General features: G+C 38.5%; 1 protein-coding gene and 1 long non-coding RNA gene across 2 annotated transcripts; one reads left to right on the top strand and one right to left on the bottom strand.

Annotated features, from left to right (window-relative positions):
* The first annotated feature begins 585 nt into the window (after positions 1-585).
* On the top strand, positions 586-12,677 carry LOC100708497 (trypsin). The gene is made up of 5 exons (XM_019349305.2): positions 586-661; positions 4,018-4,177; positions 9,023-9,164; positions 9,278-9,544; positions 10,790-12,677. Exons 1-5 carry the CDS (start codon positions 607-609, stop codon positions 10,958-10,960), a joined length of 795 nt encoding a protein of 264 aa, XP_019204850.1. The 5' UTR covers positions 586-606; the 3' UTR covers positions 10,961-12,677.
* A 6,471-nt stretch (positions 12,678-19,148) lies between these two features.
* Positions 19,149-22,749, bottom strand: LOC106098632 (uncharacterized). The gene is made up of 2 exons (XR_001224911.3): positions 22,582-22,749; positions 19,149-20,993 (listed from the first exon to the last, which is right to left on the bottom strand). It is a non-coding gene; the product is annotated as an uncharacterized LOC106098632 (long non-coding RNA).
* Positions 22,750-23,644: the final 895 nt, after the last annotated feature.

Here is a 23,644-nt window from a genome sequence, read left to right as displayed (position 1 = left end):
TGTGATGAGACGAGGCTTAGCTGTGCTCCATTTTTAATGACACCCAGCCTGAGGATAGATGTTGAGCATCAGTGCTTATTCGACCTGGTCTGACACGAAAGCTTATGCTGCTCAACTTCGGTCAAAAGCCTCATTAATCCTTTCGGGAGATATCAGTGCAGGGAGACTCTCATGAATGGTAAAGACGCATACTGAATCTCTCCTCGTTTAATATGACAGTAGCCAATCTGAGCCACATTAGGAGCTTCAGTCACATGTGGAATTATGGCATGCTATATCGGACAGGGCTAAATCATCAGAGTAGCTGTTAAATAATACATGACTAAAACTGAACAGGCTCACAGCAGCTGATCAAGCACATGTTCTTAAAATGTCAAAAATAAACTGGGTGAGTTTCTGTGGGTCATGGAAGAGGTGAGTCAAACGCCTGTGTCGTGGAGCTTCAATTATATATCGGTCTAGGACAAGGAGGTGACCATGGAAACGGAAACAGAAACTATAAGAAACCTGAGAGTGCAGGTGAGATGCCTTCCCCTTAAGATCAGACAAGTAGCACACAGGTTAAGCCTCTCGCTGCAGGTAGACTGTGCTTCCCTTTGTCTTACTATGGACCAGCCATATTTATTGTTTTGTATACTGTTGGAAGTCCTGGCTGTAAACTGTGAGTAAGCTTCTTTTTCTCCAATTTAAAGTTCACAAAAATACGATCATAGCAAACAAAGTCAAAGTTGTGATATTGTGATGGGCTAACACTCTTAAAACAAAAGTGTGGAGTTCATAGACTGGGTGTCTTCTTGGATGTGCTGCAAATGCATGAAATATAGCATTAGGATACAATCATTTTTAAAATATCCCTTTTAGCTGTGCACTTGCAGTTCTGATGATGACTCAGAGCCATTTCCATCTGGGTGGAAGGGAGAGGAAGAAATAAGTGTGCACATTAATTTGAGTTAATCTTTAAAGATGATAATAATTCAAAGTAAAAAAGACATATGACTGCTTTCTTGTTAAAAATAACTGTTCTTATTTACAGGTAATTGTTTCATTTAAAACTCAGATTTTTAATGAAATTTAAACAGTTCTTATTACATTATAAATACTTTCATCTTTTAGCATGTAAACTGTTACCCACTACAAGCAAAACATCTTCCTGAGACAAAGGGCTTTTGAAAAGGAATTGAACTTGAAACCTCAGTAACAATAGATTCAGTCTAACAACACAAATAACAATAAGTAATTGTGGCCAACACCTGCCTTTGTGCCTGGAAATTATGTCACAAAGACAACAAAAAAGGAGATTCTGATAAAGATCTTGACCAGGACTGTGATTTGAGAAGAAGCAGCTTAAAATATCATTTGATTTAATGATTTAAGACTTGCCTAGACTTGAGCTTTAAAAAAAGAAAAACAGTAATCTATCACTGTTTAATCTTATCTTCTAAATCTTTTCAATTTTCTTATTTCTAGTTACAGTTTAGGAGACAAAACACTCAAAGAAACCCAATCTTAAAATGTTTACTTCCATGATCTTGCATAATGCTTTCTGATACACCCACATGTGTGTTAACCTCACACCCAGTCACTGCTGGGTGTACTGTAGCCTATAGAGTTACCATTTTGTTGTTGAGATCCACCCCAGCTACTAATTATAGCCTGTGGTTAGATAAAAGCATTTCCATGCCTAAAGGTTCTCTCAGTTACTGGGATCTACAATTTTCGTTTCATTGTTTAATTTTCAAATATTCGCCATATAGATGCTTTGTGAGCCTTAGACAAGATTTTAGAAAATATGGGGTCGTAGCTCAAGATTGTAAAATTGCAAAAGTCAATATAATTTAAATATTTTAGGTATTCACATTTTTCTCTTTCAATTATCTATTAGCCAAAATTATATTTTCCAGTGAAAAAGGTTGCATCAAAGCTTTCCCTGATGGGGTAGTTCAGACACTAACTTGGTACCAAAGTGTCACTTCTCATAAGACTATGGAATTAGCTCATCTTCTGGTAAAGTGTAACATATCTCCACACCACACTGACAATTTGGAGACTCATTATTGAAATCAATTTTGAATGAAGTTAAACAGAAAAACACACAAAGCACTAATTATTAAAAGCTTTCAAAGAAATGATCCTATGTCTAAGAATAGTCTAGACTTGTTCTGTCATGAACCTTTGGGTTCACAACAAGGCTTTAGTTGGCTTTGCTTATAAACCCATCCTTCCATTCTCTTGCGCTCATCCAGTTCAGGGTCTGGAGCCCATCCCAGATGCCATAAGGCAAGAGGAAGGCTAGGTCGCCGGCCTGTTGCAGGGCAAACAGAGATAGACAACCATTCACTCTCACACTCACACCTACGGACAATTTGGAATCACGAGTTAACCTAACCCCACTACCTCCATGTGTATGTGGAGAGAATGCAGATACAGGAAAAACATAGGTGGTGCATTTCAAACCCAGAGCTTTCTTGCTGTGAGGAAAGAATGCTAACAACTGCACCACTACACTGCCCCTAAGTATTCAAATGACAATTTTGAAGGCCGAAGTGGCTTTTAAATCCATCATACACTAATAATAACATGATGCTGCAATAATATGATGTGGAAAAGACAGTTTTAAACGTTTTAAAAATATCTATACTCTTACTGCTTCCATAGGGATTAAGATGATAAATAAGAAGAGATCTGACAGCGCACTGTTCAGACTGCAAAAACCCATGATGGTGTGCTGATGGATTTTTTTGTTTTGTTTTGTAGCTACAGGGTACCTTGCAGTCACTGAGTCAACCATGAACTCCACTGTATACTAAAGTATTAGCATTAAATATGAGGCCATCTGTCCGACAGCTAACGCTTGATTGAAACTGGGTCATGCAACAGGGCAATGATCTCGAGCACAGCAGCAAGTCTCCAAAAGAATAACTGGAAAAAAACAAAACAAAAATCAAGGTGTAGCAATGGCCCAGTCAAAGTGCAGACCTTAACCCAAGTGAGATCCTTTAGTGGGACCTTAAGACAGCTGTGCAAAAGTAATTGCCCACACAGTTCAATGAACTAAAGCGATGTTGTAAAAAAGAAGAGTGGGGGAAATTTTCTCCACATTGATGAGAGAGACTGATAAAGTCATACAGAAAACAATGGCTGCTCACTAATCTCAGATATATTTAATACACTGCCCCATTAACACAACCAACAAGCTTGACCAAGAATACAAACACTTAATTTTAAGTTACAATCCATGATGGAAAATTTTCTGTAAATTCTGTAAGTGCTGAAATCTGTGTGTGTGTGTGTGTGCGTTGTACAGTGCTTCTGTGAGTTCTTTTAAGCTTATTTCTCCTCACGTTATTCAAAACTTCAAGGTCCAAGGGAAAAGATGTGATTGCAGTGTCCTCAGCAGCATTTAAAGCCACGAATACACGAAGCGAAAAAATATAAAACTGAGCAGCTCACTCAGGGGCAAAAGGATTGTAAACACCAAAGAGTATTCCCAAACAAGCACAGCTTCCAATTAGAATTAGTTTTACTCCAGTATCAGCTATACTCAGCTTATCCTTGAGTGTGGTTGTGGGCAGCATTTTGGAGACGTCCATACTGATGGTGTTCTCCTTTTCCTTTAGGCAGACTGAAATAGATTGTGGGCTAGTTCAGGCCTTCTATTTGTGTTTCGCCCAGGTGTCCTTTAGAGGGTTGATTCTGTTTATAAGCTAATCAGATCAGGTCCAAATTGAGTTAAACACCAAACAGGCAGTCAGATCTATCCTCACTTAAGCCAGTGTAAAGTACTTCAGAGATGAGATTGCTTTTCATTGATCTGCTGAGCCACAAAGCATCTGTGCGGTGAAATCCTCTGTGGTTTTCTTTATGACCTGAATAGTTTGCACTGATCTTGTAAAGGTACTAATAAAAGAACAACTGAGTTAGCTCAGTGTGGTTCACACCAACGCCTTATGGACTGTTGTGTGTTTCTTTCTCTAAATCTAATCTGAGCTGAAATTTGTCATTGCTTGTGTGTTGCAGGTCAGTACGTTGGAGAGGAACGTATAGTGGGAGGATATGCACCGGTTCCACATTCCATCAAGTACATTGTGTCGATACAGACATTGGAACGAAAGCACTTCTGTGGGGGTTTCTTGATTAATAAGCACTGGGTAGTCACAGCAGCACACTGTAACATCGGGTGAGCTAATTTTCTCCTGTCGATTTACCCCTATGGATTAAAACAGTTCTATAACTTAAGGCAAAGTTAACTTGATTAAGTTTTAAAATCAATCACACGTCACAGAAAACCCCATGTCTTTGTGTTCAGATTAAACTTTTTGTAAGGAAGAAAAGGCCTGTTGATATAGGATAACCTCAATTTGACTTCTCAATCCAGTAATTTCAAGTCATATCATACAGTCAGATCTGTGGCTTATCCTGACTGAGAGAAAGCTAATGGCAACGATAAAAGCGCACCATAACAATGGAGCTTTGTTGTACTGAAATCTGACACAGATCATGACGACTGATCAGAATACTTTATTTAGATTGCAAACAGTTTGAAGATAAGGAAGCAATATTTGTAGACAATGTTCTGTGCTCATTCCAAATTCTAAGGTTTTAGCAGCAAATCAGCAAACTGATAAATTACAGTTTCCAAATGTCAGTATCGCTTATTTCCCTGTTAGTCAACAAACAGTTACAACTGATCTCAAAAAGCCTTACTGCATTAACAGCAGCTAATTATTTATATATCAGCAGAAAAGCAGCTCAGACTCCCAATTTGATGTTAGCAACCAGATTTTAATGAAATGCAAATGTCTTCATTAATGACAAATTTAAAAAATCTTTTTTGGGTTTTTCGAATGGATGGATGGACAAACAAACAATCAAACTGTATCACTTGGAAATTGCTGTTTTACATGACAAGTACAACCATCACTTGTCTATAATTCTTAACAAGAATAAGCAAAAGAAGGACAGATATAACTCTGCGCTTTCTTGTCTTTTTACCAAATACAACCACAATGTTTTCCCAACTTCCTATCTGTTGTCAAACATCCTCAAAAATTACATTTCCTGCAACAGGAAATGGGGTTTTACACTGTCTAATTCAGACAGGAGACATTAGAATTTGCTGTCAGCAAATTAAATTTGAAATAACATAGGAAAACCTTTACTGCCCAACTTCCAGTGTTACAATTCACCAGAAACCTGAAAATGTTGCCAGGAAATCTCTGTAATGTGTGTGTGGTTTTTTTTTTTTAATTCCTCTGTTTTCTTTATATTCAACGGGAATACATTTAATCTAACTGAATGTAAAAGTTTCACTTTTTCAAAACATTCATACTTTTTCTTGACCCTGCAGAAAACCATTTGTTTTTACCTGTAGATATGATAATCCCAGCGTATGAAGACACAAAGCTGAATGAAAGTCTACCAAAGGTGCCAAATGCTTTTTCTGCATTACCGTGTGTCTTGGCTTATGATTTCCTACAGCAGTTTGATAAAAAGCTTCACAGATCAGTATGTTTTTTATAGATAGAAGGCACATATCACACAACAGAGGCAACTCAAAGTGTAAGAGACCATAAAAATACATTTGGCAGTTTCAAGCGAATGGGCAAAATAAATAAATAATGTAAAAATTTAAAAAACACTGACGAAGCAAAGCTATTGACGTTTGCCTAAGGAAAAAAGACTAAAAAGAATCTAGAAAACAGATACTGAAATCCTCAAACCAGGTCAAAAATCTATAGAGTTTATGAATTTATGGACTCTGGCCTCAGCCACATAAAGACAGTTACAAAGTCTGCCTATTGCTGTCTTGAAAATATAGAAAAAAGTAAATAAAAGTAAAAATGTCTGTCTAAAGTAGATACAGAAAAACTCATTCACACATTCATTACACTACTGTAACAGTGTCTTGGTAGCACACTGCAAAAACTCAAAATCTTACCAGGAGTATTTGTCTTATTTCTAGTCAAAATCATCTCATTACACTTAAAATAAGACAGAATCAGCTAAAGGGCAACATTTCAGTAAGCTAAAGGAACTTGTTTCAAGACAGTAAATCTTAAAACTAGAAAAAAACTAGACAATTTTCACTTGTTTCATTGGCAGATTTTTTCACTCATTTCAAGCTAAAATATCTTGTATTAAGTAAAAAAAATCTGCCAATGAAACAAGTAAAATAACAGCAAAGAACCTACAGTAGGCAGGACGAGGAGCCCTAAGTCAGTGATTTCATAACAGTTTGACAAGAATGATGCAAATATGAACCTGGACCAAAGATAATGTTTATTTAACAGAGTTGTTACATCCTCTGGTACTCTTGGTTGAGCTGTGTAAATGATCCCCATGCACTTCTGATGACATGGCCCAAGTTTATGCTTTCTAGGAAATAATTTTGCAGATCAACTGGCTTCCTTGGATTTGACTTTGAAATACTACTTTAGAAATTAATAAAATGCAACGATAAAACAAATGCAAATAAAAACACACTAAAAAAAAGTTAAAAAAACAAAACAGAGAGAAAATCTACAAAATATGTAATAAACTAAAGTATTGCAAAGAAAAAAAATCACTTCTAAAGCTAAAAAGATGTTGTGTATGATGTGTATGTTTGGAGTAGTTAAAATTTATAGAAGGAAGAATAAAAAGAAAAAGAAATTGTTGAGACTTGAATAAAGTTGGACGTAGGGACTGTTTAATATCATTGGGAAAATTATTCCATGTTACATGCAACAAAACATGACTTTACCATGTTTTTTTTTTTTTAAATCAGTTATCATCTACTCATTTATTTTCTTTACCTCTGTTTTGGATTTGTGAACTGTAGCCAAAAAACACAACTACATGTTGTTATTTAACTGCTGATTGCGCAATTTGGCAAAAGGTGTTATATCGTTATTTGCTATCATTTTTAGAATGAATAAGTTTCAAGCTAAAGGGTGTCATTACTGTTTGTTTCCATATAATATACCACGCTGCAACAGGAAAAGCCTCTCTGTAAATAATAACCCTAATAAAGGGCCACACTCCAGTTAAGTGTCCATGTTCCAGGGACTTGGATTGCGCATGCTAGTTTACTGGCACAGCTGAGGAGGAAACACCCAAATGGATCAAAGCCAGCTTTAACACAAATACATCTGTGCACCTCCCCTTATTATGTTATTGTAAACCCATAGGCATAAAACTCAATAGGTCTTTTCCAACTCCAAGATCTGGATTTGTCACTGTAGTAAAACCACAACTGTTACTATTAAAAGGAACAATGGCTCTGTTTTATTTAAGAGCAGCCAGCATGTAAAGTATCTTGACGCTGAAACTGGAGTAGGTGAAAAAGATTCAGCAGTCGTCCATTGTTATGCTTATATGTGTGGTTTTCATGATGTGACAAGCCAAAATGTCTTTTATACCTGTGATAAAAGGCAGTGTCATAGATCAGAGTTACAGACCTTAGGCTTCTGTTGCATTTATGACTTATTTACAGAAAAAAAGTTGACACTTCATTTAAAAATGAAAGAAATCAGCTTGCCTTTGTTGATATACCTATAAAGGTTTTCAGAGTGCATGCAGAGGAAATGAGAAAAAAATAAACAGAAGAAAAAGAAAAACCCCATTAGATGACTTATGGCATTCACCTCCTGCATTCTTCCCTCTCTGGGAAGACCACTGGGAAGACCACTGGGAGCACTGTGAGAATCATGTTCTTTGATTTCTCCAGTGGCTTCAACACCATTCTTCCCACAGTCCTGAAGGACAAGCTGGATAACTCAGGAGCGGACCATCACCTTACTACATGGATATTGGACTACCTCACCGACTGACCACAGTATGTGAGAACTCAGGCCTGTGTGTCGGACAGGGTCGTCTGCAGTGCGGGTGTCCCACAGGGAATGGTTCTGGCTCCGCTCTTCCTCACCATCTACACTGTAGACTTCTCTCACAACTCCACCCAGTGCTTCCTACAGATGTTCTCTGACGACTTCGCAATAGTTGGCCTAATCACTGATGGGGACGACAAAGAGTACATTGAAGTGACCCAAGGATTTGATAAGATAAGATAACCTTTATTAGTCCCACATGTGTGGACTGGTACCAGCAGAACTACATCCAGAACAACACTAGAAAAACCAAGGAGCTGGTGGCAGACTTCCGCAGGCACAAGCATCCTCCACTGCAACCACTAAATATCCAAGTCATGGACATTGAGGCTGTGGACAGCTACAGGTACCTTGGTGTACATCTGAACAATAAACTGGACTGGACTCACAATTCAAGTGCTCTCTACAGGAAAGGGCAGAGCAGACTGTACCTGCTGCAGAGACTCAGGTCTTTTGAAGCGAAGGGCCCACTCCTAAAGACCTTCTATGACTCTGTGGTGGCTTCAGCCATCTTTTACAGTGCGGTCTGCTGGAGCGGCAGCATCTCTGCCGGGGACAGGAAGAGACTGAACAGGCTGATCTGGAGGGCCAGCTCTGTTCTAGGATGCCCTCTGGACCCAGTGGAGGTGGTGTGTGACAGGAGAATGGTGGCTAAGCTGTCATTTTGGACAACATCTCCCACCCCATGCAGGAGACTCTGACAGCACTGAGCAGCTCCTTCAGTGGCAGGCTGCGGCACCCACGATGTGGGACGGAGAGATTTCCCAGGTCTTTCCTCCCCACTGCTGTCAGACTCCGCAATAAAGACTTTGCAGATGACCACACACGTGCAGACACACACACACACATATATCCAATACGCCATGGTAGCCTTCGCCTAGTCTCCCTAATGTGCAATAATACCAAGTGCAATTTTCTGATGCAACATAGTATTTTATTCTATTTTGTATAGTACTTTATTCTATTTGATCTTATTCTATTCTGTTGTTTTTCTTAATTTTTGCTGCTCTTAACTTTGTATTGTCCAGTTTCTGCCGTGATAAAAACAAATTTCCCATGTGTGGGACTAATAAAGGTTTATATTATCTTATCTTAAATCTTCTTTTACAGACATTTGACCCAGAAGATGTAATTGATCTTTTTTTCATCTACAGGGTGAAAAATATGATGATTGTTGGAGGAGACTACTCTCTTTCTATATATGAGGGCACAGAGCAAGAAATCCTTCCCCACATTTTGGTGCCACATCCTTCATACAACAAAATCACAAACAACTGTGATATTATGCTTATTAAGGTACATAATACATTGATTTTATTTGGTTTCTTTTTATTTTATTTAGTTTTATTTATTTAAAACATGTTGCTTCATTTGTGTCTAACTCATCACACTGTCTACAATCTCTTCAGCTGAGGGCTCCATTCTATCTGAACAGCTACGTCTCCATCGCTCTACTGCCCAGACAGGGCGCCCCCATTGCAGAGGGCAGACTGTGTCGTGTGTCGGGCTGGGGATACACAAATCCCAGCGGAGGCCAGATCCCCTCCACCCTCCGAACTGTAATGCTCCCCATTGTCTCCACAGAAAAATGTAACAGCAGTGAGTCATTCAGTGGCAACATCACAGAAAACATGCTGTGTGCTGGTTACAGTCTTGGTGGAAAAGATGCCTGTCAGGTAAGAGCATCTCTGCTTTATTTAAATTCAAGATACGAACATGGCAACAGTTTTACAACAGCTTTCAATTCAGTTTTATTTACGTAACACCAGTTCACTATGACAGGTATACCATATGGCTCAACATAAAGCAACCCACAAGATTAGAGGGAGAACCCCAGTAATAACATTAAGGGATTGTTGCCTCTGATGCCAAACAATTGGCATATTTTCTCTGACTGTTTAGAGAAAGAAGGGGAAAAAAAGAAGAAGCATTTTATGAATGGCTTTAGGGAGTAAGGCAAGAAAGTAACAAAAACTAAGGCCAAGAGAACTCACACATTTAATTACACACATTCCTTAAGTTATTAGTTATTCTTTAAGTTATTAGTCATTATGAATAACCGAGTGAGTGAGTTACTGCAACAGGCCATGGTATATGCATTGAACCCAAACTCTTAGCTGCTTCCACAAGACAAGGGACTGATATCTGAAGCTTGTACCTCAAAATAAATATTAGTTATATTTAAATGGCTTCATAGTTTAGTAGTTTACACATTCGCTTAGCAAGTGAAAAATCCCCAGGGAGGAAAAGAAATGCCTTTGGGATTGTCTTTGTCATCAGGAAGGGCATCAGGGCTTGGTGACCCATTGTGACTAAGGAAGCAGCTGAAAGTAGATACTTTGTAATTATAGAAATGGGCAATGAAGGTAAGGACAGAATGAAAAACACATATTATACATATGTATTTGAATTTCTGCACACAATAAAGCTCATAATAAAGCTGTATGTTGTATGAAAACTAATTCATTGGTAAAGTTTGATATGACAATAAAAAATACAGGCATAGGACTCCATTGCTCTTGCTGTCAATAAATCTCTCCTTCTTGTTGATTTTTTTATAGAAAATCTAAAATTAACCTTGTGTCAGTTTGGCTTCAGCTTTTCTTAGAAAGCGTATTTGCAGAATATATGTAGTTGCAAGGCACATTGTAAGTGTCTAAAATATCGTGTGTTATTTAAGTTATCAGCCTGTTTTCTGTATTACTGTTCTACATCTTCATTTATTCATTCATCTCTAGAGCCCTACTGCTCTACACCCCAAGAAAAATATTTAAGGCTCTGGCTACAGAACTACAGAGCAAGTCATAGAATATCAAAAAGAGATATTTAAGTTTCTTGTTGAGTAATGAGTAAAGACTTCAGTAAAGATCACGTAGCCTAACATGTCATCCCTAATGTTTTCTTCCATCCTGCGGTATCAGGGGGACTCGGGGGGTCCACTTGTTTGCGATGGCCGGGTCTATGGTGTGGTGTCCTGGGGGAAAGGCTGTGCTGATGCTCAGTTTCCTGGAGTCTACACTGCTGTGTCCAAGTTCCGCAGGTGGATAGACAACACCATATTTAGCTACTACAGCAGATGCAACAAGAATTAGAGCCCAGTGCAACTTTTCACTGTTGCCTTATGTGACCTAAGTTAGGCTTGTTTTGCCCTTCATGCACATTTGAGTATATGTTCATGTGTTAAAGGAATATTTAGGAAAATATTTTATTTGCTTTCTTGCTCAAATTTGGATAAAAAAGGGCGCCTTTATATGAGGCTACAGTGTGGGGCCTGTCAAAGGTAACAAAACAAACCTCCAAGCGCTTTTAAGTCTTGCACGTGACTTGTTAATATTTCCAGCAGGTAAAAAGTTAAGAGCATTGTCAGTTTCTTCTCAGTATTGGCAACAAAGCAAATCTGACAATTTTCCAAACTAGTTCTTGAGCGGTTGTTACTTGACCTCAAGTAAATGTTGTATCAGTCGAAAACTAGAAACAATGAGCAACCGTTTTTGAGTTTTACATTTAATTTGCAAGCTGCTGATCTATTTTAGGCAACTCATAAACAATAGAAATACAGTGGAATCCACCAATACTCTCAGGCAAAGCAGAACACAATGAACACATTTCCACAGCATCACGATTGAGGTGCCAAATCCTTCAGAGTCTCGTGGAAAACAGAAAAACATAGTCATGATACTATGGTTGAGTCATGATACATCACAGTTTATATGTTCTAAAATCCTTTAAGAAGTCAAGAAAGCTCACAGGCACATCCAGGACAAATTACTCTTGTTTCACTAAAATCTGATCAATAATGTAGGAGGAGTAGCAACATTGTGAAAATGAAAGTGCCTGTAAAATTATAAAAATGACGTTGACCTTGATTACACTTTGAGTGAAGACCAACTAGGGGATCATTGTGTGCACTGCACGTTTGAGTATATTCTGACAAATACAGTGGAAGTAGCAACAATTCTTGTGAACTCTGGTGAGATGGACAGACAGTGGACACTTTGCTATCACACACGCTCATCGGTCCTTTGGCTGGATGAGCGCAAAACATATGAAATGCTGTAAATAAAGCATGCTTACATTTAACTGAGTATACTGTAGCTATTACTGTAACATCACAAGTCGTATAGCTTGTTCATGAGTCACAGAAACAACAGCAGGAACTGAGTTTACTGAGTCAAAATGTAAAAAACAACATCTGTTCAATGTGAAAAGAAACCATTTAAAAATGTATTTCCCATTTTTTGATATTCAGTTAATCAGTACAGTTTATATATACATATATATATGTTTTTTGTTCTATGAAAATTAAAACAAATGTTTAGAGATGAAACTGGTGGGTAATTTGCACTATTCTATGGCATTTGCATCACCAAATTAATGAATTATGGAAAGAATCTAAATTTGAACTGAAAATTAAAATAATGCTTACTTTAAGTTCAAGAATCGGCTGGTTCAATTGTAACGCCCTTTTTGCTTTTTGAGGGCCTGTGATAGTGAATTACGAAATGAGCATCACCTGGTAAAATTCATGCTTCTTCTAAGCTAATATTGATTTGACACATTATGCACAAATGCATTGATTCATTCCTTCAAGTCAATTTTTAATCAATAAATATATGCATGCATAAAAAATTCTGTTCTGTCAATTTCAATGTGAACTCAGTTACAATAACTAAGGAACTATATATTGTGTGTGTGCGTGTTGTGATCAGCCTGTGTTTTCAGGCTGAAATTCCATCAGTCAGAAAATGATCACTGCCAATTTGACATGATATATTCATGGTCTGTTTTAATGTAGTTGCATAAACTGTAATGTTTTTTTCCCTGTTTTTTAAACTTCAATAAATTACTAGTCATCTTTTTTTTCATGCACTCTCTGCCTAACGTCTGTGTGTGCATTTACACAGTAAATGTTACAGCTCACAGGCCTGCCATCAGCCTTAAGTTAAGTGGAGACCTTCAATAACGCATTACATGGGCTTTTCGGATAGATAACTCACAACTCTTCATGCTGTGTCATTTATACAAGTCAGTAAAAGCCTCTGCAGGGGGACAATTAATAAGCTACTACACTGATAAATTATTTAAAACTACAGCAATCACATTTGATATGGAGTGTAAGTCTTGGCTGCTTGTCATTAGCCTTACTCAAGCCACAGAAGAATTACCCTAAAACTGGAATACCTTCATGAAATATGCATGGAGCCAGTCGTTGGACTCCTTCCTCCTCCTCACCAGCAGAGATTCCTGCAAGGGCGAGCCGTCACGAAGCCAGGTGAAATCAGTACAGACTGCATCACACCTGATAGGTGTTGGCTTATCACAGCAGAATGAATACTTGATGGCCTACTTTAGAAGGAGCTCTAGTTTCATGGCTGGTCCTGTTTGCTCTGTGTTGATGGGTGTGTCAGTGTCCCTTGTGATTGATGGATTTCAGGGTCTTTTATGCTGCAAATCTTATAGGCTTGGTTACATAAAGGCTTATTCCCTTTGTTCTGGCATGAGAAAGCCACACTCAGGAGTGTTAGGGTATATCACCAGACATGATTGATCCTAAGCTCCCTATGTACTTTAATGGGTTTCACAGAATGGTATTAACTGAGCCATACATATTGTGACCATTCCCTGAACAGTTTCTCCCAATGGGCTTTTTGTCAGCTGGGAACACAAAACGTGTTTTACAATGATAATGGCCTCTGTTACTCAAACTAGGTCGACAGCATCCATTATTTTCCAACAACTGAAAAGCAAAGTTGATTTTAAAACCAGAGTTCTACATGTGCAGTTTTTGGGATGGGATGATGTACTGATATGTGGCAAGTGGTGATAATATGATTCTTTGTATAGAGGTAAGTAAAGGAGCATCGTTCAGAATTTATCTGGAAGCTCCCAGGAAACTAGTACCACTGACACCTGTGGCCTTTAGACTAACTTAGTCTGTATTGTCTTACTCATAATCGTCACATGCTAGCATACCATGACTAACATTAGCCAAAATCATGATAAAACATTCGCAAGACTGTCCTGCATTGTAATCTTGAACTACTGTGATGTATGTGGTCTTTGCCATGTATAATTTACACTGAGTGAGAGACCATCATACAAAGTTTACTGTATACTGTATACCAAGCTTACTAATTACAACAAATTTGACTTTAATAAACCCCATCTGGGCATCGCTCATAACTATTAGTGGGGAAAACAAGATATTACACGGTTGATTTTTAGAATCATTAGATCATTTATTGTTGGTTAAAAAAACACATAATTTCTTAGTATGATTCATAATGTTACATACATGTTAAATTATTCTCGATATTGTTGCAGTTACTTATTGTCAGCAGATTAGGCATGCAACTCTCCCATCTCTGAACAGTTACAAATGAGCTGGCTGAACAAAAACAGCTGGTTATAAGCTAATGCTATGCTAGCTAATGTTTGGCTCAAGTTTCACGCTTTACCTCTGATAAACAGTTTGGTTAAACTGTCACATCATACCACAGTTTATTTGCTAAGTGTGCAAGTCCAACAATGTTAGATCAACTTTAAAGAAAATTTAGCTAATTCCAGCTAACAGAGGCTAACAGACTCTAACAGCGACAAAAACAGCAGCATTTACAGACAGAAATTTCTTCAACAACTCAGCTCATTATCGCTGTCATCAAAGAGAAGTGAACTTTATCGACTCATCTATTCCATTCACAAGGATTTACAGCCTCTGCCACTATAAAATATGTGGGCACCTGGAATATTGACAGGTAAGAAAAGCAGACTGACAGCCTAAATTTTCTACAGATGAACTGGAGCCAGATCTGTTTGTCCTACAGCGTCCACCATAGCTGTGATTATGCATTTGAATTGGGAGGTTTAAGAAAACAGAATTCAGTTGACTGCAATATGGAATCTGCTGACATCTAATAGTGATATTTTACACATTGTAATTTTAAGTGTCACTATTGTGAATGAATGAAAAATTTGACTTTGAAAATGCATACTATAGATCCTATAAAGCTGCTGGTGTTTAATGAATCTAAACAACTGGAACCAACAAACATGGCTCCTGTTAACATTTTGTCAAACCAGGATAAGACTGTTCACGGCTAGGTTTCATTATTAACCTCTTGCAGACAGGTCTGTACACCTCTGGTAAATCATGCACATGTATTTTGTTTTCTCTGACTGTTACTGTGCTTGTAACTTTGATCTTTCCATTTATTTCATATGAGATTTTTTGGACAATGCATGAATGTTAAAGACTGTGTCATGCCAGAAATGTGAGTGTTGGCGACCCAGTGATAGTCTTGAGCCCTTTTAAAGTGTGACAAGCAACATTTGAGCGGTCCTTTTTTGTTTATGGCATGCATGCATGCATGCACTGTCCTATCTGGACCAAATTGCCTATTGCTGACACTCAGGAACCTTTTTGAAGATTAATGCAGACAGATAAGAGGAACTCTCAACAACTCACAACAGAAAAAAATACGTAGCTGTTTATAAGAGATGACAGAGGTTTTAAAATGCACATGACTTATCTGAACCACCAGGGGGCATTTGATCATTAAAGCATAATGAATAGAAAAACAACAGATGAGGTGCAGGCCTGCTGGCACTTCCTCCTCTTCGCCTCCTCTCTGATTATAATAAGTCTTTCCTCTGAAGTGTTGTGTCTGCACATAAACCTGTTACATCATCCTTCTGAATTTAAATTATTATGTATATTTAAAAAAGTAAAAGTTCTGAAAGGTGTCTTTACATTGCTAGTACTCCTCTATTAGATGGAAAAAGTAGAAGGGGAAGAGAACAGCACAGGAATAGCATGTGTTACCTGAATGTTCCTGGTCCTCTCTACTTATTATTGCTCAGGTGCAGAGTCTTGGAGGCCAGACAAGTGTTCGAGTTCAGTGGGATGCCAGGAAGCTTCGAGCCATGACAGAAGCTGAGATGAAAACGTGACGGGATTATTGTGCAGTCCTCTCGTCAAAACCAGAGTCACTCAACTTCAAAAACAACCTCTTTTGGCTTTCTTTCTCCTTCTTTTCTTTCTCTTTTGACCCTGAAGACAGTCCATACTTTATTTAAAAATAAATAAATAAATAAATAAATCTCTCCTTAATTCTTTAACATGACTTCAGCCAGGGGGCTTTTTTGAATCTGGGACAAGAAGCATGTGTAAAATATGCAGAAGATGGAATAATTGGCTCAGAGGCAAAGCTTGAATTATGTTTTTTTCCCCCTATTTTATACAGGATAATCGTTACAACAATGTGCAAACATTTATACACAGACATGGACAGAGGGGCCATCAGAAAATAGCCTGCCTTTATTACTGTGCAGTCAGGCATTCTCTCATAGTTACTTCTTATAGTAATAACATTCTATTAGGCACCAAAAATAGATGCTGGTCTTGAACAGGAGCACAGATTCACTGGATAATGAGTAGGCTGGGTGACTGAATCAACCACTCGAGTTCAGACTACTTCCACTCTACAAAATACAGCTCTGGGAGAGTTAGTTGTTTAGAGAAGCCTCTAATGATTCCTATAATAGCTAATGGTTCACCTGAGAGTGAACCATTAGCTATTACAGGAAATAAGTCATTGATTACGGTTGCACAATTTTTAGAAGGCAGAATTCTTCATTTAAATGAGATCTGCTAATATTTCTGCTGATATTCTGGGAGATTTTACAACCACCTAAAACATGGGCTGTTTCTTTGAGAAGTGTTTGGGGCTAAATGGTGATGAATTTCTCAAGTGTTGCATCCTGACAGCTTTGGCAGTACACACCTGGGAGAGCAGACCTGAATACTAAAAACTCTCAGAGTTTATGGAGTCAGGGATGTGCTATACTGAATGACAAGAGCAGGAAATACACCCTCATGTATTCAAATGGCTCTAAATGGTTCAATATATCCTATATATAATGAGTCTTTCCACTTTTTCCCTCTGAAATACAAATACAGTGTCTTACAGTGAGCCTGCAGTGTGTGTGTGTGCATTTTTAAAACTCTACTGTGCAGGCCTATTGTGATTTGGGAGAAACACTGCAGGTGTAGCTGCCCATCATCATCAAGTTGCCTATGCCACCTAGATGTGGGGGATTATCGTGGTTACATAATGCACAAACGTTGAGACAAAAGACATCTGTTCAGCTGCACACAACAATTAGTTCACTCAGACAAGGTGGAAACATTTACAGAAAGAGTCTGAGGCATAAGTACAATGTAAAATGTCAGACAGACAATCTGAAATGGTTTGAGGCACAGGAAAATAAAGAATGATTAGCATTTAGAAAGAGGGATGATAATTGCAAATAACAGCACCACGGCTTTCATGCAAGGCATTTAGCACAGAGGATGAGAGAGATGTTTTCATCCATCTCAAGAATCTGTGAGAAGATTCTTCGGCGTAACAATTTCACACACATTTTAATAACTTTATTTGTTAACCGATTATTGAGTGCAGGCAGGAAAATGCTTCTCTGCTCTTTAACAAGTAAAGACTGACTGATGAGATAGACTTTGAAAAGCTACTGCTTCAGTCCTCCCACTTATTATTTTTTTTTTCTTGCCTCTGCTCCCTTCCATGTCCTTTTAGTGCTCAGTAGATTTATCAAGTTTCCCCTCAGAGAATTTAACAGAAAGTAGAGCACTTTAATCATGTTTCCTAACTTAGGGCTGCCATCAAAGAGAGCCTATGCTTTGTTCTGCTGAGAATATATGGCTGCTAACCCCCCAAAGCTTCAGATCAGAGCACACTGACATTATTTCCCCACCTCTTTACAAAGTGATGACAAGATAGACTCACTTGTGGAAGCATCACTTGTATATTGTTGTGTATGCCTTAATTCGTAATGCTACTCCAGGGGTGGAAAATAATGGAATACATTTACTGAAGTTTTGTATATATGTATAACTTTTTTGAACCAGTAGTTTTCTTTAGTAATTTTATCATTTATATAATCAGCTTTCAGTTCTGATCTGGTTTAAATAGCTTACATAGCAGTTTACTATTAATTTTTTTAAATCATGTTTTCACAGTTGAATGAAACATTGTTGCAAAACAGAAAACATGAAGAAATACAGAACAGTGCTATAAAACACAACCAGAACACATACTGAATAAAAAAATATGCTGTGAATACAAAAAATGTAACTAATTATAAAAATATTCAAGAAAACAAAGTAGAATCAAGTTATAGGTCACAAGGTAAACTACTATTTTCTTATAATCTTTGTGATTTATGGAACTTCTGAAGTCTCCTAACTGTTGATCATGATGGAATGAATCTAAAACTACAGCAGATATTTGCTGCATATCACTCTTTAATCACAAGCCTTATAAGTAAACTATTGGTTACAAATCTAGCAAATAAAGAATTTATGTCAATAATCATCCTATATCTTTGGTAATATATAGATACCATATCTGTAGTACCTAAGTCATTATTTAAATAGACAGATTTGTTCCCAAGCAGCAAAAGGGGCCTGTTATGTTCATTTCTGACTCTATATTCTGATTCTTGGACTCTACTGTAACTCTGTCTGAAGAATTTGTTCCTAATTATTTGAAACTATGATCATTCTTAATATGAACGTTCCAAAATTATTTTAGGTACATCTTACAGGTACTAGTCTGGACCTCCTTTTGCCTTAGTCCATTACAGCACAGATTAAACAAGGCCATTCGAGTGTAGTGAACGAACTCATTGTCATGTTCAATAAAGCAGTCTGAGATGATCTGTCTTAATATGCTGGAAGCAGCCAACAGCCATCAAACTTTGATCAGGAAATGCTTTTCCAATCTTCTACTGTCCAATATTGAACTGTAGCTTCAGTTTCCTGTTCTGAGATGACAGGAGTGACACCCGGTGCGGTCTTCTACTGTAGTTCATCTGCCTCAAGCTGTCAGCATGTTGTGTGTCAGAGGTGGTCCTCTGCATACCTCTGATGTGTGGTTGTTTGTGTTACTGTTTGCATTCCTCTCAGCTTGAAGCAGTTTAGCCATTCTCCTCTGACCCCTAGCAACAATAAGGCATTTTAAACCAGGAAACTGCTGCTCAGTTTCCTTTTTTTCTGTGGGAAATTCCCAGTGAATCATCAGTTTTTGAAACGCTCAAACCAGCCCATCTGGCACCGACAACCACGCCACATTCAAAGTCACTAAAATCATCTTTCTTTCTGATGCTTGGTTTGAACTTAAGCAGATCATCTTGATAATATCTACATGCACTGGATTGCTGCAAATTTATTGGTTGATCAGATATTTGTGTGGACAACAGTTAATGCATAGAATACTATCAGAGCCCATACTGGTGATATTGTATACTGAACATTTTTATTTTAAATTACTCTCCTTATGTAAAGAATCTAAGTGCTTGTTAAACCACTAAGCGAAAAATTGTTGAGGTACGTAGCCTTTGATCACTTCTACAAGCAGTCAAAGTATGCAACCGTGTTAATTTAAAACTTGACACAGCAGAAGTGACGCTCATGTCACACTTGAATTACGCGTCAATGTCAGATGGTGAGAAAGACAACATTTGGGGTGCAAATGGAGGATGTGTGTGGTAGAATAAGAGAGCTGGTGTCAGAGGGGGGCGATGTGATGAGATTAAACAAACCAACCAATCACATCCGAGTTGACAGCATGTTTCAAACAAGCCACAAGGCTTCTTATGCCAGTGGATGAGAGTAACTGTCACGCCTTCAGTTTTAATAATACGCATCCATGTCTACTGTCTGATTTAGCACTGAGCTCCGATTTTATATAACAACAAACTATAAAGGCAACAATGCTGTTTTACATCTTGCTCTTGTTTTGTTTGCCTCCAGTGTACAGGCCACATTGCACAGAAGAAGAGAACATCCGCCCGCACTAAATAATGCACTCTAGCTAAATGTTCACACAGCTACTGAAATGTTTTGATTAGACAATAGTGATTACACCAGCAGCATTGCTGTGAGGAGAAGAGAGAAGAGAGAGAAAAGTCCATCGTTAACAGAGGCCAAGAGACTTTTGCTTTGACATCCATGAAACTAAACAAAGTTGAAATTGTGTAACTCAAAAGGTAACAAGAGGACAAAGTGGGGCAATTAATCTTCTGTGCTCTGAAGATCTACTGCGTAAAATTGATGCTGCCACTCAGAGAAGACCATAATCACGCTTCCATCCAAATCTAGGAGGGAGACAGAGAAGAGATCTCCAGAGCTGTCGTGCAAAGAGAAGCAAGGGAGGATTTGACAGTGATTGGTGGGTGTGCTGTGGATTGGTCCAGAATTTCTTTTTGAAGTTGAAACGCACAGACAGAATCTTAAATGAACTTGGCAAACAGTCTGAATGTTCAATGGATCTCCCCGCAGAGAAGCTTTACTTTAACAAGCTCCTTTAGTGTCGCAGGAAAGAAATACATTCGATCCAGTGTCAGAGAGCACATGGGGTGTCACATTTGTGTCTGAGCTGTTTTCATCATGCGACTCTCTGCAGACTGCCAGCCGGAGAGTGGGTGTCAAGCTCGCTCTGCAGAACTGCAATGTCAAGGGTGATCCAGCAACTTGAAACACTGAAAAAAATTATCTCTGTCACTCGGAAAATGAAGCAGAGCCAGAGATAAGGCTGTTGCCTTGAAACTCAAAGTGGATCAGGCTCATCAAAGCGGCGGCCTCCTCCTTGTGTGAGCGTCTGTAAAAAGCTAAATCTTTTAGCTCTTGGTTCTGTCCAAAAGACCTGGTTTCAGAGAGAACAGTGATTGAACAGAACAAGTCATTTCCGCTCCTGTGCCCCCCGGCCGCCAGATAACACTTCCAGTTGGAGATGGCAGACAGATTAAATCTCATCCATATGCAGAATGCAAGAACTGCTGTCATCCCCTCTTCGCTGCCAGCTGGTGATTACTCGTAGAGCGGAGGGGGTGATCAATATGGTGAAAGAGACTGATTAAATATTGGAAAAAACCAGCCTGATCTAAAGGTCCAGGATCCAGGTTACTGCCTGGCTATTTGCCCAGCAGAGTCAGGTGTTGTGAGGCCGCAGAGCCCCAGGGTGATGCACGGGCTCGTAGCTGGAGTTTTTTTGAATGCAGAAAGAGAGCAATCTGTGGAAGACAGCACCATGACACTCCCTGTGAAGCCTGTAAGTAAATAAACAAGTAATTTTTTAATTGTGGTTTGGGAGTTTTAAGTAAGCCTAAATGAGTTTTGAAACAAGACAGCTAAAAGGAACTAGCTAAAAAAAATCCACAAAAAGGGTTAAAACACTTTCCCATAAATTAATGGCTTTTATGTGCTTTTTATGACATACTCTTCTTCTGCAGTGCAGATGCAGTACAGTTCCTTCTTTAGACAAATAAAAGACTGCTTTAGATGTTTTTATCAGAAGAGCAGAGGGAACATCATAATTGACAAGGTTACATAAAGATAATTTAATAATGTACTGAAGAGTTATCTAACTTTGTTACGTCTGCTTAATGTAGCAGCGCTCTTAGGCACTTCATAATGACACTTGATTACCAGTTAATTCATTCTGCATACAGTATGGACAGATTCACTGCCAAGATAGCCTTTTATTAAGTATTCAGCATCCAGGCCAACTGTTGCCCTACTTCACAGCTACAAACAAGTCTACTTGCATAAAGTCCAAAAGTAAGTGATGTTACCTAATTCAAGAATAATTTTAGGCAGTTTCAGAAGATGCACAGACTGCACTGGTTTCATGGGCAATTGAATCAGCTCAAAGCTCCTAGTCTAATGAGGCTTAACACTCCTGATAAAAACAAAACTAAATGTGGAAATAATCTGTAACAGTTGCCTATAAACAAGAATTATTTGCCAGATTAGACAGCATTGTACTAAGATTCATTATCTGCCAGAGGCTACCTGAGAAGGCAAATAAAACGATGAAAACAAAAGCATCTGTAGCAGTAGGAGCAACATTGCTCAGTGTGCCACTGGAGACACAACAGGGCTGATGCCTTCATTAGTGAGGTGTGCTCATTAGGATCAACAATGTGTGTTCGCCACTACAAGCTGACAGTCCTGTTCTTAAACCCTCTGTTTGTGTGAGCTTCCGGTATTTTCACTGCATTCATTCTTTGAAGTAAATTGAAGGTCTCAAAGGTGCTGGATACGTGAGACTGGAGTATATTTGGTTAAAGTGAGATTAACTGTATTTTACATTTGTCGATTTGGACAACTAGCACGTTCCCATGCTACGCTGTTTGTTCTGTTCATGTCGTTGGAAAACTGATGTACTTAATCATACTGAGAAAAGTAAAAACTAAGTAAGGTAGCAAAGAAATAGAAGAGAAATGTGGTAATGATTATACGTTTATATATAGCATAATATAATTACATCTATTTGTGATTATAGGAACACTTCAACCATTCATTGTCTAAAAGAAAAGTGTCGTACTACAATCGACAGCCACAGACTGTCCACTCCCCTCATTTTAGTCCACTGTTATTCCCAACTCCACCAAGTCCACCAACTGTCCTGTTGGTCCGTTGTTCCTTCTCATTCCTTTTCATGGTTTGTCTGGCTGGACTCAGTGAGTTTATTTACATTGTTGATGCAGATAGTGCTGCATACAAAGTGTTTTTCAGGTGCTCAGTTCAAAAGTCCAGTTTGTACAAATTCTTATGGAAGGAAGGGTCCATGAATTCCATGAATGAAGAGACACAAGAGAAATCTTAAGCAAGTAAACTGAAACACAGACTTACAGAACACCAAGGTGAAGACTACCACAGTTAGCCAACACTCAGGTGAAGACTGACCGTCAGGTCCCAGCTTAAACAACAAATAGCTGATTGTCAGATGATCCACAGGTGCTTGATTGATTCAGGTGCGTGCAGGAGAGGGCGGAGATCCCAGGAGGATCCCACCCCTGTAAGGCAGGTAAACACACCCGCACACAGAGCAGCAAGCACACAAACAGAGAGAACAAAGGGGGGACAGAGAGAAATGGTGGAGACACACAGGAGGACTGGAGGACCATGATATTCCTCTGATCCGTTCATGGTGCAGGCGTAAATAAAGTTTCTGTAATGGTACTCAGCATCTGCCAAGTGTAGTAAACAGAGTAAAGATTTTTTGTTTTGTTTTTAAGTGGCATGCCACTAAACTGAGATTTAATCAAAAATTTCCAGTTCAAGTGTTGTTACAAGAAATTGTATTAATTTATAAATTAAAAGGAAATGAAAAGTGTGCCCACTGGCTGCCACCAGGAAGCCCTGAAGGAGCTAGAAGGACCGAGGTTAAAAACCACTAGCATAATATCTTAAAATACTAAGAGAACAAAGCAAGCTATATATTAAAAGTACAAGATAAGGGCTGATGAAGCTCCACACAACCCAGACAGGTACAGGTTTATGATTCCCGTAGAACTTCTTCGACATTAGTCTCTCTGGGGGAAACACCCAGTCACAAGTTATTAGTCATCATCTAGCCAGGGGTACATTTACTGCTCATGTACAGCTTGGAGGACTGTGTTAAATCAACTTCCTTCATTGAGCAAGTCGGAGAGACCACCTGATGTATGGCCTTTTGTCACCTAAGCACCTCCCACGAACACTGACTGTCTCCAGGACTGCTGGACCTCACAGATATCTGAGAAATCCCATACACTACATTTTCAAACAGGCTTAACAAATATATATGTACCAATGTACAAACGAAGACATGGAGAAAGACATCAGAAAGAGAGGACAATGAGAATTTATTTTCAAAGTTAAGGACTGCACATGATCTTAAACTTGGAAAATTAAATCGTTTTAGGTCAGATAT

Source organism: Oreochromis niloticus, linkage group LG20, assembly GCF_001858045.2.
Source record: "Oreochromis niloticus isolate F11D_XX linkage group LG20, O_niloticus_UMD_NMBU, whole genome shotgun sequence".
In the NCBI taxonomy this organism is placed as follows: domain Eukaryota; kingdom Metazoa; phylum Chordata; class Actinopteri; order Cichliformes; family Cichlidae; genus Oreochromis; species Oreochromis niloticus.
The sequence above is the reverse complement of the archived record's forward strand: the minus strand, read 5'-3'. Positions and strand labels throughout refer to the sequence as shown.